We start from the raw sequence: 16013 nt of genomic DNA, 5'->3' as shown, positions 1-16013 counted from the left end.
GCTGGTGTTGTGCTCTAGTGTTAGCAGAGCTAATGTTTATGATTAGTTCTTTAGGGTTTGCACAACTAACTCTGCAGTTCGCCTTTCCCACCGCAGCTGCATGAAAACACTTTGCTCTTCAGGTGAATCCAGGCTTCCTGCTATTTTTTTTTTTTGTATTTTGACATTTACTGCACAGTCACTACTGCTACCCAATTTACATGTATGCTAGCCATGTAGTTGCTGCAGCAGTCACTCAATATTAGCATTTGCTGAACGACTCACCTCTACATGTCAAATGCTCAAAGTGGCAGAGAAATATGACCTTATATTTAATTAATTTTGTTATTGGGATCCAGTGTTTGTGTGTAGAGAGAATTTAAACTTATTAATTAATTAATTTGTTCATAATACTTCATAGACATGACAGTCTCTCCGGGTACTCCGGTTTCCTCCCACAGTCCAAAAACATGACTGTCTGTGTGTGTGTGTGTGTGTGTGTGTGTGTGTGTGTGTGTGTGTGTGTGTGTGTGTGTGTGTGTGTGTGTGGGGGTGTGTGTGTGTGTGTGTGTGTGTGTTGCCCTGCGACAGACTGGCGACCTGTCCAGGTGACCCCGCCTCTCACCTGAAACGTTAGCTGGAGAGGCAGCAGCACCTCCTGACCCCACTGAGGGACAAGGGTGTAGAGAAAATGGATGGATGGACTTTATTTTAACATGTAAGACTTTTTTAACCCCACTGTGACACAGACTTCACAGTAACACAAGAAACAACAGATTATTATTAAGAAAAAAAGAATAAGAGAAAAGCTCTTTCAGGCCATCTACCCACTTTCTGCATCCGCTTTATCCTGTTCACAGAGAAATGTGGGACATCCAGGACATGTTGTAAGGACATCAAAGAGACGCTCTGGGCAGAGAGGAGCATTCTCACACGTCCAATTAGGGGACGTTTTCCCAATTACCTGACATTTATTTGATCTGTGTGGAAAACCAAACATGGAGGAAGCATAAGCTCCACACTGAAAGGCACCAGTTCAAACGAGAAGAAAACACAAGCAGCCATTTTCTCATCAAAGCCCTGCAGATTTCACGGGAGTAAAATCGTACAAGTAGGAGAGAAAAGATTTCAAGTTAATCTCTGGTGTCTGATGGGCGATGCAGGCGAAGGTGAAGTGAGTCACAGAAAACTTACTGACGCTGCCATGGCAACCTTTTGACTGCAGCTGCAGAAAGCAGCTCACCGCTCACGTTTCTGTCACCGCTGCTACAAACTGCTGCTGATGTTTTTATCCACATTTTGATTCACATCGTTAAAAAATGAAATCTTACCGAGCAATTCTGGTCCAGTTATAGTCCAAACATCACTTGGAATAAGACAAAAATCACTTACAAGCAACTGTTTAGCATTTTTAGTTGATAATTACTTAATATTGATATAAAAAAATCAATTTATAACATGGAAAAATGTTTTATGAGTGAAATAATGGAACTAGAACTTTTTCATCAATATTAAGGAATTATTTACTTAAAACAAGCTGATATAAACGCTGAAAAGTTGTTTGTAAGTTAGTTTAGTCTTATTTCAAAAGCACTAGAAACTGGACTAAAAATACTTGGTAACATTTTGTGTTTTTGCAGTGAAGCGTTTTAAAAACTGAAAAATCAGCACTAAATCAAAAAGTCTTTAAAAGAAATTGTTTAGAGATTGAGTTGGTATCAAGTTGTAAATATCTAGCAAACAATTCCCAACATAAAAATATTCATTTCAGAAATAGTTGGACCTTCTGATTACAACTAAAAACGACGCAGTGAGTTTTATTTTTTCATTTCTGGCCTTGACAAACAGCAACCAGGTTGAAGCTAAAGTTTCAAGAGTAACAAGATATTTGAAACCAGACCAAAAATACTCGATAAGATGTTGAGTTTTTGCAGTGTAATAGTTTTATTTATCTCTTAATGTCACTAACGAATAAACTGTGATCACTTTTAGCTCAGATATTTGTGTTATTATCTGGTCCATCTCAGCAGCTGCACAGACAGAACAAGAAGCACTAAATGAAGTGATATGATGCACATATTTTTAGCAGGCGTGGGCATGTGGCAGGATTTTTTATTTATTTTTTTTGCATCAGCCTGCAGCTGGCAGAGCATAAAAGAAGGGAATCCTGCCAGGAAGTGGGTCGCAGGTGAACATGCATGAGGTACAAAAACTGGAACATCTGTGAGACATGAGTTCTGTTTGATATCATATTTAAATATAAAAAAAGATTGAGGTTAAATGTGTGTGAACTTATGTTTGCTTTGTATTTATGCCATTCAGATTCGGGATTTGGTGTTTAGTTTTTACCTCCAAGCATAAGAGTGTTTCCATTTCTCTGCACCTCTTCAGACCTGAGTGAAGTTGGCCCCCACCCACCTTCTTCAAACCAGACAAAATGGGTGTCAAACGTTTGTGCTACGTTTGTGCAGCAAAAAATTTCGTTTGTGCTGCTTTGGCTTTGGGCTTTGAAGATATTAATGAAAGTGTAAAGGTCAAAAGGTCAACCAGCCCCCCCACTTTTATGAAATCAAACAAAATTAGTGTCATACGTTTGTGCTGCTTTGTGCAGCAAAAAATTTCGTTTGTGCTGCTTTGGCTTTGAAGATATTAATGAAACTGTAAAGGTCTAAAGGTCAACCAGCCCCCCCACTTTTATGAAATCAAACAAAATTAGTGTCATACGTTTGTGCTACGTTTGTGCTGGTTTGTGCAGCAAAAAATTTCATTTGTGCTGCTTTGGCTTTGAAGATATTAATGAAAGTGTAAAGGTCAAAAGGTCAACCAGCCCCCCCCCACTTTTATGAAATCAAACAAAATTAGTGTCAAACGTTTGTGCTACGTTTGTGCAGCAAAAATTTTTGTTTGTGCCGCTATCATTTTAAAGATGTAAAGAAATGTTTCTAGAGGTCATCTAAGGTCAACCAGCCCCCCACCTTCTTCAAACCAGACAAAATGGGTGTCAATCAACTCGGCTACGTTTGTGCTCGTTTGTGCAGCAAAAAATTTTGTTCGTGCTGCTTTGGCTTTGAAGATATTAATGAAAGTGTAAAGGTCAAAAGGTCAACCAGCCCCTCAACTTTTATGAAATCCAACTTTCTTTATATCTTTAAAATGATAGCGGCACAAACGAAAATTTTTGCTGCACAAACTTAGCACAAACGTTTGACACCAATTTTGTCTGATTTGAAGAAGGTGGGGGGCCAACTTCACTCTGCACCTCTTCAGGAATTAATTTAGTGCAGATTAATTATTTAACTTATAATAATAAAATAAATAATAAATGTCCTGCACAGAGGTTGAAAAACCTACTGAGTTTTTAACTAGCAGATAAAGATTGTTACTTTACAGATAATTATTATTATGTCAATATCAGCAAGCAGAGTAAGCAAACAGTAGCTGTGTTTCCATTGACCATGTAAATGTGGAATTTGACTTTTCAAAACTAAGTTTGCTTTACGGAAACACTTGTTTTTCGATAAAACATTCTGGTAGAAATTGGTTTATTTTCTCACAAACCTGCAGTGGAAACATTTCTTTCACATCACGAGTCACATGATCACTGACCGGATGTTGCTACTGGCAGAAATCATGAAGAAGAAGACAACAGGAAGTAGTTCGAGGATGATGGGGCTGCATGTTTTTAATAATTTATCACATAAGCAAACGTATTCGCAGAATATCTGGATTCACACTGAGATTTAATTACACAGGGAAGCTCAGTTTACTAATTATTTAACCTCTTGATTGAGCTGGATTTTATTTCGAGATATCCAATTAAAAATCCAGCTTTTTAGGAAAAATTATTTAAAACTAGAGGTGTGCCGATCGATCGGTCACCGATCATAATCGGCCGATTTCCATGAAAAAGTGCATGATCGGTGATCATTGGCTCTTGTTGCCGATACCGATCACCTGCATCTCATTTCTCAGCCTGCCTGTGCAGCTGGTCTCCTCTTTCCTTCACGCTGCGCAAACGCGCAGCAACAAATCCTAAGCGATGTGGAACTATAACGCACTGAGTGAATGGGGACGTTTGCGTGTTGCGGCGGAAAATTGAAGCAGGTCAAAATGCATCAACACAACGAATCTAATGCGACATAAAAACAATGCCATACTTGACGGAGTTTGGCTACATCGAGGCTCACTGCAGTAAAAAAGACATATAGAGGATCAGATAGCAGGTAAAGCAGCGCACAGCTACAAACACTCACCCGGATTAGCATGACGGTCAGAAAGCTAAACAAATAACCCGCTAAATGATTTAAGTCTTGGAGCTGCGATGTAAGACGCTGGTTCTGCTCTCGCTGTTGAACCGCTGCTACGCTACAGGTAGTAATATTTCACAGACGGAGCGCCGCTTCTGCTCCACATGGTAGTGACTCTCACACCGAACCTCTGCTTAAAGCTGCAGCATCTAAACTAAAAAAATACATTTTACATGCGTATTAAAACTTTCACTGTCCTAACATGAGACAGATAATCACTAAAAAAGTAATCAATCTCCTCCCTGTTCTGCATAATTACTCCGCTCAGTCAGAAACAACCAATCAGAGCTAGCAGTAATCAGCTAGCCGCCATGCTAACAGGAAGTTTTCATTCAGTAACTCTGGATTGTTTATTGTAATGGATCCTGTATTTGCCTTCGAATGTTAAGTTTTATACTTGAAGTTTTTTTAATGTTGAGAGGTTTTATTTTGGCTCTTTGCATTATTTAGCCTCTTCAGAGCCTCCATATGTTATCAGTCTGTTAAAGATAGTTTTACTGATAGCAGGACAATTTGCACAATGCCTGTTTGTTTAGTTTTCTTCTTGGAAAAAGTTATTAAAAACAAGTTTTTGTCTAAATTAAGGTGAATTTATGGTTCCTTTGTCCACATAATGTAACCGGTAGTGTTTATGATAAAAAATAAATAAATAATAATTATGTGATCGGTATCGGTGATCGGTATCGGTATCGGCAGGAAAAAACCTGATCGGCACATCTCTATTTAAAATCCATGTCATTTTTTTCCATTTCTGTGCACTACTTTATGTTTTATGCATCCACATATAAAATGCCACTAAAACGCTGAAGTGTCATTATGTTGTCTGTAAGCTCTGCATTACTTCACTGAGGTCAGCTGCTCCACATCCAGTCTGCTTCTGGTCTATTAAACATCAATGTGACATAAAAAGACGTGAATAAAAATACCCTTCAAGTTTCAAAGCCACAGCGTAGCTCAGTTTTTTATGTATTATTTTTTTGTGTCAGTCTTTGTGGAATAGTCAGATCAGAAAATTTGAAGTTGTTGCCAGACAGAAAAAGCCTCATTAGTTACAAAAAAGAGACTTTCCAGCTCACAGAAGAGCACAAAGAAATGTTCTGTAAAAACATCCGTCTGACTCTGCAGCTGAGTTTTCCTTCTTCCTGTTCGGGTTAAAATCACTTTAATGCAGGAGGAAGCAGAAATGATGCCCTGCAGCCCTGCATCATGTAAGAACAGTTTGACAAGAAAAGCTTTGAAACTGTTTATTTTTGGAAAATAAACACTAGAATAAAATAAAAATAAGAATTTTGCTTCGGGTTTGACATTATGGAAACTTAGACCGGTGGTCCCCAAGCTACGGCCCGTGGGCCGGATCCGGCCCGCCGCCACATTTGATCCGGCCCCCTGAACGATACCAGAGAGCATCCAGATTTTTTTTCATATATTGTATTTTCCGGTTTATATGTGGATTTTTCTTCAACCACCAGGGGGCTCTTTAGCAGGAAGTGTGTCCTGTAAACTGTGGGTGTTTTGTTTTGCATGGCGCATTGCTGCCATCTGTTGGACTTTTAGGGAACTGCTTGACTTTTACGTTATTTAATCAGTGCGGCTGTTTGCTAGCGGTAGAGCGGATGAACACGTGTTTGTTATGAACGCCGCATTCCAGGTTTCTCTCAATGAAATATATACTAGTCAGTCCCAGTGACCGTTTCACTAACGGTTTTTGCCCATGTGCTTTCTGGGTAAAAAGGGAAAAGTTATGTGGCCCTCACAGGAAAAGGTTTGGGGACCCCTGGCTTAGACATTTAGCTCTGGTGTTGATGGACTGATGTTCCAAATCAGACACTTAAAATGTCCCCAAAATTCATAATCTGTCTCTGTGTTTCATTACTTGAACTTTTTTTTTTTTTACTTTTTACCAATAAACAGCCAATGTTTCTCTCCGGTGAACGTCTTTGAAGAATCAGATGCTCCAACTGTTGTGAAAAAAACAGACTTTAAATCGTCTCAGGTGCCATCATTAACATCATCAATACACATTCAATATGTTGATCAATCTTCTGTTTATTATGTTTAAAAATAAACTGTAGACAGGTGAGTTTTAGTCTTGTTTAAAGGAACTCAGTGTTTCGGCTGTTTTTCAGTTATTTGGCTCTAGAGAGTCCGACTCTCTGACTCACTGAATTCAATTAGCTTCTATCTGTTTTTTCCTTATTTATGAGACATAAAAACTTCCGTCCTTTAATAAATCAGGCTGAGACGCCTTGCAGTTCAGCGCTCTGAGCTGATTAGTTATAAATAATGTAATAAATCCAGCGCAGTGTGTTTTTGAATATAGCAAATTTCCTAAACAGGCTTCCAGGAAGAGAAGCTTTGAGCTAATTGTCTTGTTAGTTTGTGCTCTACCGGCTTCCTGGTGCTCTGAGTTTTACTCACACACACTTTACAGGATATTAATTAAGATTGTATCAAATGTTCGCGTTTATTAGAACTTGCAACGAGGAAGCTCAAAGTGCTTCAGATCATAAAAACACCCAGTCAACACTTGGAGCATCACATTTAGTCGGGTTCCATCGTTACACATCAGAATGTTTAGTTTATAATGTTCCAAAGGCAACTCAGGTGGGTTTGTAGCCTTTATTTAAAGGAACTCAGTGTTTCGACAGTTTTCAGGACGTTTGTTCCAGATTTGTGCTGCTTAGAAGCTGAATGCTGCTTCTCCATGTTTGGTTCTGGTTCTGGATGCAGAACCAGAACCAGAAGACCTGAGAGGTCTGGAAGGTTGCTATGGCAACAGCAGCTCTTTAAGCTGTTCAGTGATTTATAAACTACCAGCAGTGATTTAGAGTCTCTTCTCTCAGTGGAGGGACTGTAGAACTGGGTGGTGTAGAGCTGGGTGATGTAGAGCTGAGTGGTGTAGAGCTGAGTGATGTAGAGCTGGGTGATGTAGAGCTGAGTGGTGTAGAGCTGAGTGATGTAGAGCTGGGCGGTGTAGAGCTGAGTGATGTAGAACTGGGCGGTGTAGAGCTGAGTGATGTAGAACTGGGCGGTGTAGAGCTGAGTGATGTAGAACTGGGCGGTGTAGAGCTGAGTGATGTAGAACTGGGCGGTGTAGAGCTGAGTGATGTAGAGCTGGGTGGTGTAGAGCTGAGTGATGTAGAACTGGGTGATGTAGAGCTGGGTGGTGTAGAGCTGAGTGATGTAGAACTGGGTGATGTAGAGCTGGGTGGTGTAGAGCTGAGTGATGTAGAACTGGGTGATGTAGAGCTGGGTGATGTAGAACTGGGTGACGTACAGCTGGGTGACGTAGAACTGGGTGATGTAGAGCTGGGTGGTGTAGAGCTGAGTGGTGTAGAACTGGGTGGTGTAGAGCTGGGTGATGTAGAATTGGGTGATGTAGAACTGGGTGGTGTAGAGCTGAGTGATGTAGAACTGGGTGGTGTAGAGCTGGGTGATGTAGAACTGGGTGACGTACAGCTGGGTGACGTAGAACTGGGTGATGTAGAGCTGGGTGATGTAGAGCTGGGTGATGTAGAGCTGGGTGGTGTAGAGCTGGGTGATGTAGAGCTGGGTGGTGTAGAGCTGGGTGATGTAGAGCTGGGTGATGTAGAACTGGGTTGTGTAGTACTGGGTGATGTAGAGCTGGGTGACGTACAGCTGGGTGACGTAGAACTGGGTGGTGTAGAGCTGGGTGATGTAGAACTGGGTGGTGTAGAACTGGGTGATGTAGAACTGGGTGACGTACAGCTGGGTGACGTAGAACTGGGTGGTGTAGAGCTGGGTGATGTAGAGCTGGGTGATGTAGAGCTGGGTGATGTAGAACTGGGTGGTGTAGAGCTGAGTGATGTAGAACTGGGCGGTGTAGAACTGGGTATTGTAGAGCTGGGTGATGTAGAACTGGGTGATGTAGAGCTGGGTGATGTAGAGCTGGGTGACGTAGAGCTGGGTGACGTAGAGCTGGGTGACGTAGAGCTGGGTGGTGTAGAGCTGGGTGATGTAGAGCTGGGTGATGTAGAACTGGGTGACGTAGAGCTGGGTGACGTAGAGCTGGGTGACGTAGAGCTGGGTGATGTAGAGCTGGGTGATGTAGAGCTGGGTGATGTAGAACTGGGTGACGTAGAGCTGGGTGACGTAGAGCTGGGTGGTGTAGTACTGGGTGATGTAGAGCTGGGTGGTGTAGTACTGGGTGATGTAGAGCTGAGTGGTGTAGAGCTGGGTGATGTAGAACTGGGTGGTGTAGAGCTGAGTGATGTAGAACTGGGTTGTGTAGAGCTGAGTGATGTAGAACTGGGTGGTGTAGAGCTGAGTGATGTAGAACTGGGTGGTGTAGAGCTGGGTGATGTAGAGCTGGGTGATGTAGAGCTGGGTGATGTAGAACTGGTGTGATTTGCTCTAATGTCCTGGTTTTAGTCAGAGCTCCAGCAGCAGCAGCTTCTGGCTCAGCTGCAGCTGCAGGATAGATTTTTTAGGCAGATCTGTTTAAGACGCTGCTGCAGTAATTAATGCTACTAAAGATAAACGCTTACATGAGTTTCTCTGATGCTGAGACATAAGTCCTTTCATCCTAGAAATGTTCTTCAGGTGAAAGAAGGCCGACTTTCTAACTATCTTTATGTGTCTCTGGAGGTTCAGGTCAGATTTCAGCCTGGTCTTTGGTTTCCAGCTGTTCATGGACTCCAGATCGTCTAGATGTTGTGTTTTGCTTAATCTTTCACTAGAGATTCAAAAGCAGGGTTTCAGCAGCTGCTGTGTTTTATTTTGATCCGTTCTGCCAGCTAACAAGCGGTGCCACCTGTACTGCCAGTCAAAGGAGACCGGCGACGTGGCGTACCTGAAGCAGCTGGTGCAGGATGGGACGCGGTGCTCGTACAAGGACGCCTACAGCATCTGCGTGCGTGGAGAATGTGTGGTGAGGATTTTTTTTTTTTAAAACAAGGTTTCATCATGTTTGGATCTGCATCACGCTGCTCGAACAGAGATCTTCAATCAAATTCATGTTATCTGTCATCAACATCTGAACAAGTTCAGAGAAAATCTGATGTTTTTTTAAAGACATAATCTGCAGAACCGCACCGCTCATGGTGGAAGCATGTTGGATTAGCTCTGCTGCATTAGCACTCTGATCTTTTCGAAGAGTTTTGTTCAAACATTTCAGTTCAGGCTCTTTAGACAATCATTCCCTCTGGTTCTGGACGCTGAGCAGCTGGAAGGATTTTAGCTTTTACTGTAATGATTCATAGCAATAAGATTCTTTTTTTAGCCTCTCGAAAACTCCTCAAATAAATCCAGAACTAGGACCAGAAATTTCAGAAGAGTTGAAAAGGAGAAGCAGGAAGTTGAATCAATCAATCAATCAATCAATCAATCAATCATATTGGACACTCAATATGATTGATATTGGCCAAAGAATTTTTGGTCTAATTTCCAGTGCAAATACGTTAAAACACTTGAAATAAGACAAAACTTACAAGTAACGTTTCATCAAAGTATAAGACGTAATTTTATAATATTGATGGAGAAGTACAAGTTATTTCACAGGAATATTTCTCGTAATAAGTGAACTCTTCTGCCAGTGGAGTTAGCATGTTTCCTCCTTAGCAGAGTTCATTTCTGCAGCTCATTTGAACAGTTCTCCTGGACTTTAACGACTAACAGCAGCTTGAACATCGTCTTAGTAAACCTGCCGACTAAAATAGAAGTCAAAAATCTTTTCTCTGCTTCTGCCAACCCACTGACGGCGCTCGTTAGCCAGAAGCTAACGGGTGGATGCTAATCGTCGCCTTGTTGTGCTTTGTGGTTGTGCAGAAGGTCGGCTGCGACAGAGAGATCGGCTCCAACAAGGTGGAGGATAAATGTGGTGTTTGTGGTGGAGACAACTCCCACTGCCGGACCGTGAAGGGAACCTTCACCCGGTCTCCAAAGAAACCAGGTAAGGTCACCTGGAGCGGCGCGCGGCTGCTAGCATGTCTGACACACAGCTAGCTAGATGCTTCCTGCTCTGGTTGTTTATTCAGGACAGTTTAACAAAACCAGACAAAAATATAAACAAAAACAACGTAATAAATAACGAAGGAACAGCTTGCTAATTTTTTACATTAGAAAAATCTGAAAAGTGTGGCATGCATTTGTATTCAATCCCACTGCGTTTGGCTCCACCCATCTTCCTCAATATTGCTCCTAATGTTTAAATATATTTATTCTATGATTTAGCTAATATGTGTTTTGATTGTTTTATGGTTTTGTGCTGATTATAGACTGTGTTAGGTTAAATATGGGTTTGTGTCAAATTAATATGATTAATCTAATAATTACCATCATCCATGTATTTTTTTTAGCAGAAACATAAAATAGTGCATGTTTAATTTGTACTATTAAATCCCTTGAGTCAACCTTATATAACCATTAAAGTTGTTAATCCCTGGATGAGTCGAAGGTTTCGATTATCAGAGTGAAACTTTACAAACACTTTCAGCCTCCAAGGCCTTTTTTATTGTTGCTTCTCATTCATTCATTACTTCTTGTAATCTTATAATGGAAAGCTTTTAAAACCACTTCTAAACACAAACCCTGCAAAGAAAATCAGTAGCAAAAAGGCTCATATTAAAACTCAAGGTCAAAAATCTCCCATAAATTACAGAGCTGTGATTTGTTTGGTCCGAGTTTGAGGAAATCGCTGCTGCAGTCGCTCTGCTGAGAAATGCAAACATTTGGTTTAAAATGACAAAGTTCAGAAAAACCTGATGCTGTTAATAAAAGCAGACAGAACTTGTTTGTGTTCTAACGTCATGAAAGAAACACCAATAACTACAAACCTGAGCGACGCAGCCTCACATCTCAGACTTTTGTTGCAAGATGAAAATAAATTTGACTGACTGGCTGCTGCAGGAAAGCTTCTCTGTTTGAAAAATTAGAGTTTAGGTTTCATTTAATGTGGGATGCTTTAAAGGTTTAAGTGACACGGAGAGATTTAAATGGATTTATGTGGATGTGCATGAGAGGAGCAGGAAGTCATGAGATCTTTTATCTTCTACCTGTGATTGGGGACATTTTCTGAGTTTGAAGAGTCAAAACATTTTAACTTGAAGCTCAGAAAAAAACATTTGAAACTCAGAAATATCCATGTTTTTTAATAGAAAATCTCTTAGAATATTCTTGAATATTTTGCATCCTGATGGTTTTTATGGTAACCAAACAGAGCGGAGCTCCAGGTCCGTTGCAGAGCGCTGCGGCCGGCAGACAGACGGACATGCGGGTTGTGCTTTTAGTCTGTGCAGATGCTCCAGGTCACACATGCAGGGGAAGAAAGAGCAGCTTGCAGAATGAAACTAAATTATGCTGCAGTCACATACGGACCTGAATTACAATCACTTTTACATTTTTTTTTATCTTTACTGCATTTGCTCTTAAGTGCAACATATAAAATCCTCTTTAGAAAATTTATATAATCAAAAATTTGATTTATTTGTCGTTACATTTGATTTACAGACTTTTTAAGCTTATTGCAGTTCATTTTGATGATGATTTTTGAGATAAACATGCACAAGGAAAAGCAGCTTAAGATTTTATCAATCAGTTAATCAATCAGGTTTATTTGTGTAGCACATTTCAGCATCAAGGCAGTTCAAAATGCTTGACGATTTTTAAAAAATGTTCAATTTGAGCATTGCTTTAGAAACAATTGATAGAAACATTTGAAATAACTTCCTGATTTTGAGTGAAAAAAACAAAAATCTTTCGCTATTTGAGGTGATTTTTGACTTTTTCCTGATTTCCTTTTCTAATTCAGGTCCATTTTTAGTGACCAATAAGGAACTCGTGTACATTTACATGTAACCTGCTTATTTTAAAATAACTTCGGCTGCTCCTGTTAAAGTAAATGAGTGGAAATTGAAAAGGTTTTTCTATACGCTGTTGGTACAAAAGCATGCCACACTTTTCAGACTTTTAATACTCAACATTTTTAAAACTATATATCACTTTGATTAATTTGTGATAAGCTGTTGACTTGAGCTTCTCACAGTTCATTGTGAGGAACCTGCTGCAAAAATACAAACACAACTTTGTAATCAGAAGTTATTTTCCTGCTACCTTATAATTACAATATAAAGTAGAGGATACATTAATAAGATCCTGAGTAAATGTTCAGATATTTCTGGTCCAGTTGAAGATGCTTAACTGTGTGTCTGTCCCAGTATTGATCAGATTTTCTGGACGGATATTAAAGTGTGGGACGTTATGGTGAAACTGGGAGGCTGAGTGTAGAAACTGCAGCAGATTGTTTGTTAATGTGCTAAACTTGCATTCAGAGTCGATAAATGAGCCGTTTAGAGGAATTAGCCGGAGCTAATATGCCTACACAGGAAGCGTTGTTGTATCTTTTTAATCAAAGCTGTAATTTCATTAAGAATCTTGGCTAAGCTTTATTAGTTTGAGCTTTAACACATTCAGCTTCACACATTGCTAAAGTAGCCAGATCGTCTCCTAAAGAGGAAAACGCCTCCCTGCTGAGCCGACAATAAGCTGGAAAAGACGTTTTTTGCTTTGCTTTGTTTTGTTAGGAAAAGTTTTCTCAGTTTTAGCTGTGGGAATGAATACATAACTGTCATGGATTCACCCTGAGGGTTTCTGCCGCCTCCTTCCAGCAGCCGGGATGTGATGAAGATCCACTAAAGACTCTGAGCCTCAGTGTGAAAACTTCAAAGTTTTTTTTAGTAAATGTTTCACTGTAAAAGCACAAAATCCTACCAAGTTTTTATCTAGTTTCACTTGAAATGGGGGACAAAAATAACTTTTGCAGTGTTTTAATCAACCGAGCTCTTGTAATGTTTCGGCAGGACGTGAGAGCTGGTTTTACGTCAACAACTAATTAAAATGTATTTTTTTTAAAAAGCTTCTCCTCTCGCCCAAACCTGTCTCTGCTCAGATCAAATCTTGTGAATTATTTTCCTGTGTGGCTGCTGCTGATTGCAGCAACCTGCAAACGAACCCAGTACTCTTTAATGCTATTGGCTGAGAGGTTGCTAGGCGACGGCGCTTTCCGTTCCAGCAGGTAAGAGTTTGAGCATCGAAGTTTGTGGGTGGAGATTTGATCCGAGCAGAGAGACGCTTTGAGCGCGAGGAGAAAAAAGTTTGAGAGAGCAGAGAATATTTGATATTCTGAGCGCTGTCGACGTTTGGCAGTAAAATTCCTCCATATGAGTGAGTTTTGTCTTATTTCAAGTGAACGAAGACCAGAAACACTTGGTAAGGTTTCGTTTTTGCAGTGTTTTATTTAAACCCATCACCTTTTCTACAGGGAAACAGTTGAGCAAGAGAGAGCAAAGTGACTCCCCACTGGTGGAAAACTCACCATGCAAGTATCCCAGACTGTAGAGCAGCTGGACGTCTAACAATGTAGAAACCAGAAGAATCGCGTCTCAAACTGCTCTGACTAATTAAGTGTCTGTTTGGGTTTTCCTGTATTCTTCTCGTTGTAGGTAGAAGACGTTGTTCGTTGTCGTTTCTTGTGGCTTTTAAAAAGACAAACGTTTTTGTTTTTTTTTGTTTGGGGGGGAAAACGTCCGTCGGAGCCGAGCCGCCGGCCTCTGGAAGCAGTCCAGCGTGTAATTGGCGGCTCTCGGTGGAGCCTGAGTGGAGCGCCGGCGCTCGGTTCAGCCCGATGACTCACATCCACAAGAGCCTTTTCTTTCAGAGCTTCAATCAAACTTTTCTTTCCGCGGAGGGCGTCTGGCTGCTCTGATGTCCTCCAGATTTATTCTTTAGCTCTTTTGAAAAGAGTAGATTGGAGCTTTGGACGCTGAACACACAGAGCGATGCTCTGCAGTAAGAGTAGCACCACTGCGACATAGTTTTACTGAAGTAAAACTAAAAGTAGCTGCCAAAAAATGACTCGATTAACGGTAAAAAAGTATTTGGTAAAAAATCTGCTTGAGTAACTGATCAAATTATCAACCATTTAATATTTAAATATTTAACTTATAAAGTTAAGTGGAAATTTTGGTATTTTTAGCACAAAAATGACAATTTTTAGAAGTAACAAAAACAACAGAAATAGATTTTTTTCCAAATCAGTTTCTATTTAAAAAAAACTTAAAACTTTAATAAAAACTGCAGGTGTGTCGTCTGTGTTTGGTGAATTTCTGGTTAAAACGTTTGTTTTCCATTCAGTGGGTAGAAAATCCAGAAATTTCTCTCAGTTTAGAAAAGAAACACTTTGTGATAAAATTACTCAATAACAGTAAAAAAGTATTTGGTAAAAAATCTGCTTGAGTAACTGATCAAATTATCAACCATTTAATATTTAAACTGCATCATCAGAAAGAGCAAAATGTAAAGTTAAGTGGAAATTTTGGTATTTTTAGGACAAAAAATGACAATAATTCTTATAAGTAACAAAAATAGATTTTTTCCAAATCAGTTTCTATAAAAAAAAAACCTTAAAACTTTAATAAAAACTGCAGGTGTGTCGTCTGTGTTTGGTGAATTTCTGGTTAAAACGTGTTTATTTTCCATTCAGTGGGCAGAAAATCCAGAAATTTCTCTGTTTGAAAAGAGACACTTTGAGATAAAATTACTCTAACAGTAAAAAAGTATTTGGTAAAAAATCTTCTTGAGTAACTGGTCAAATTATCAATCATTTAATATTTAAACTGCGTCATCAGAGAGAGCAAAATGTAAAGTTAAGTGGAAATTTTGGTATTTTTAGGACAAAAATGACAATAATTCTTACAAGTAACAAAAAATAACAAAAATAGATTTTTTCCAAATCAGTTTCTATTAAAAACAAACTTAAAACTTTAATAAAAACTGCAAGTGTGTCGTCTGTGTTTGGTGAATTTCTGGTTAAAACGTTTGTTTTCCTTTCAGTGGGTAGAAAATCCAGAAATTTCTCTCAGTTTAGAAAAGAGACACTTTGAGATAAAATTACTCAAGTAAAAGGAAAAGTTACAGCGTAGTAAAAATACTTCTATAAGTACATTGTTCAAAAAAAGTTTCTCCAGTAATTATAAGTAGTTTCTGCCGTTCCCTGCCTGTGACTTTGCATTTCCCCGCCTGCTGCTTCCAGAGTGCCGGAGCGTCCGGAGCGTCCGGCCCGTCGTTTCGTTGTGGATTCTTCTGGTTTGCTGATTAGAAACGTTCCTCCACAGAGTCGCTGCTGCTGGGAGAGGAAACGACGACTAACTGATCTGTTTCTGTCTGAAGGGAAGACCAGAGGCGCCTTCTCTCTGCCCAAAGGAGCTCGCAATGTGTTTCTAAATGAAAGCGAGGAGTCTAGGAACGTCCTGGGTGAGTGGCGGCGGGTCTGTGAGCGGCGGGCATCTGCAGCAGAAAACCACAAGTAGAGTAGAATAACTCTGCCTCGTTGAAACGGCCTGAAGTTCATTTACAGGGGGAATGAACTCTGTTTCGTTGCAAAAACACAAAAATTCACAAAGTATTTTGGTCTAGTTTCTAATGCAAATAAATCAATGCACTTAAATTAAGACAAAACTAACTTATAAGGAACTTTTCAGTTGAAATCGGCTCTGATTTCCTTCGTTTTGGGAGATCTGTGATCAGCTGATGCGTAAAGGTGAAGCTGATTTTAGTCATATTTAGACGTTTTCAGTTAACATTCACCCCACTGTTGCCAACATTTAGCAACATTTTAGAAAAAAAAAAGTATCGGCTAAGATCAGAATCAGCAGGTCAGGATTTTTAAAGTGATCGGCCAGAAATCGGTGCACTATAAGATCTCTTAACCCT

The 16013-nt window shown here is 39.9% G+C and overlaps 1 protein-coding gene across 6 annotated transcripts in view; it reads left to right on the top strand.

Annotated features, from left to right (window-relative positions):
- Window positions 1-16013, top strand: part of adamts3 (ADAM metallopeptidase with thrombospondin type 1 motif, 3) — a 200617-nt gene that overhangs the window by 144845 nt on the left and 39759 nt on the right. For 4 of the 6 annotated variants that reach the window (XM_081610942.1, XM_081610940.1, XM_081610941.1 and 1 more), the window contains 3 exons: window positions 9044-9177; window positions 10074-10197; window positions 15471-15554. In XM_081610942.1, coding sequence (XP_081467068.1) covers window positions 9044-9177; window positions 10074-10197; window positions 15471-15554 — 342 coding nt within the window. The remainder of the gene's footprint in view (window positions 1-9043; window positions 9178-10073; window positions 10198-15470; window positions 15555-16013) is intronic. The other 2 variants (XM_081610943.1, XM_081610944.1) reach the window with 1 other exon arrangement.

The sequence above is a fragment of the Poecilia reticulata genome, chromosome 9 (assembly GCF_904066995.2).
Source record: "Poecilia reticulata chromosome 9, P_reticulata-male-v2, whole genome shotgun sequence".
NCBI lineage: Eukaryota > Metazoa > Chordata > Actinopteri > Cyprinodontiformes > Poeciliidae > Poecilia > Poecilia reticulata.
The sequence above is the reverse complement of the archived record's forward strand: the minus strand, read 5'-3'. Positions and strand labels throughout refer to the sequence as shown.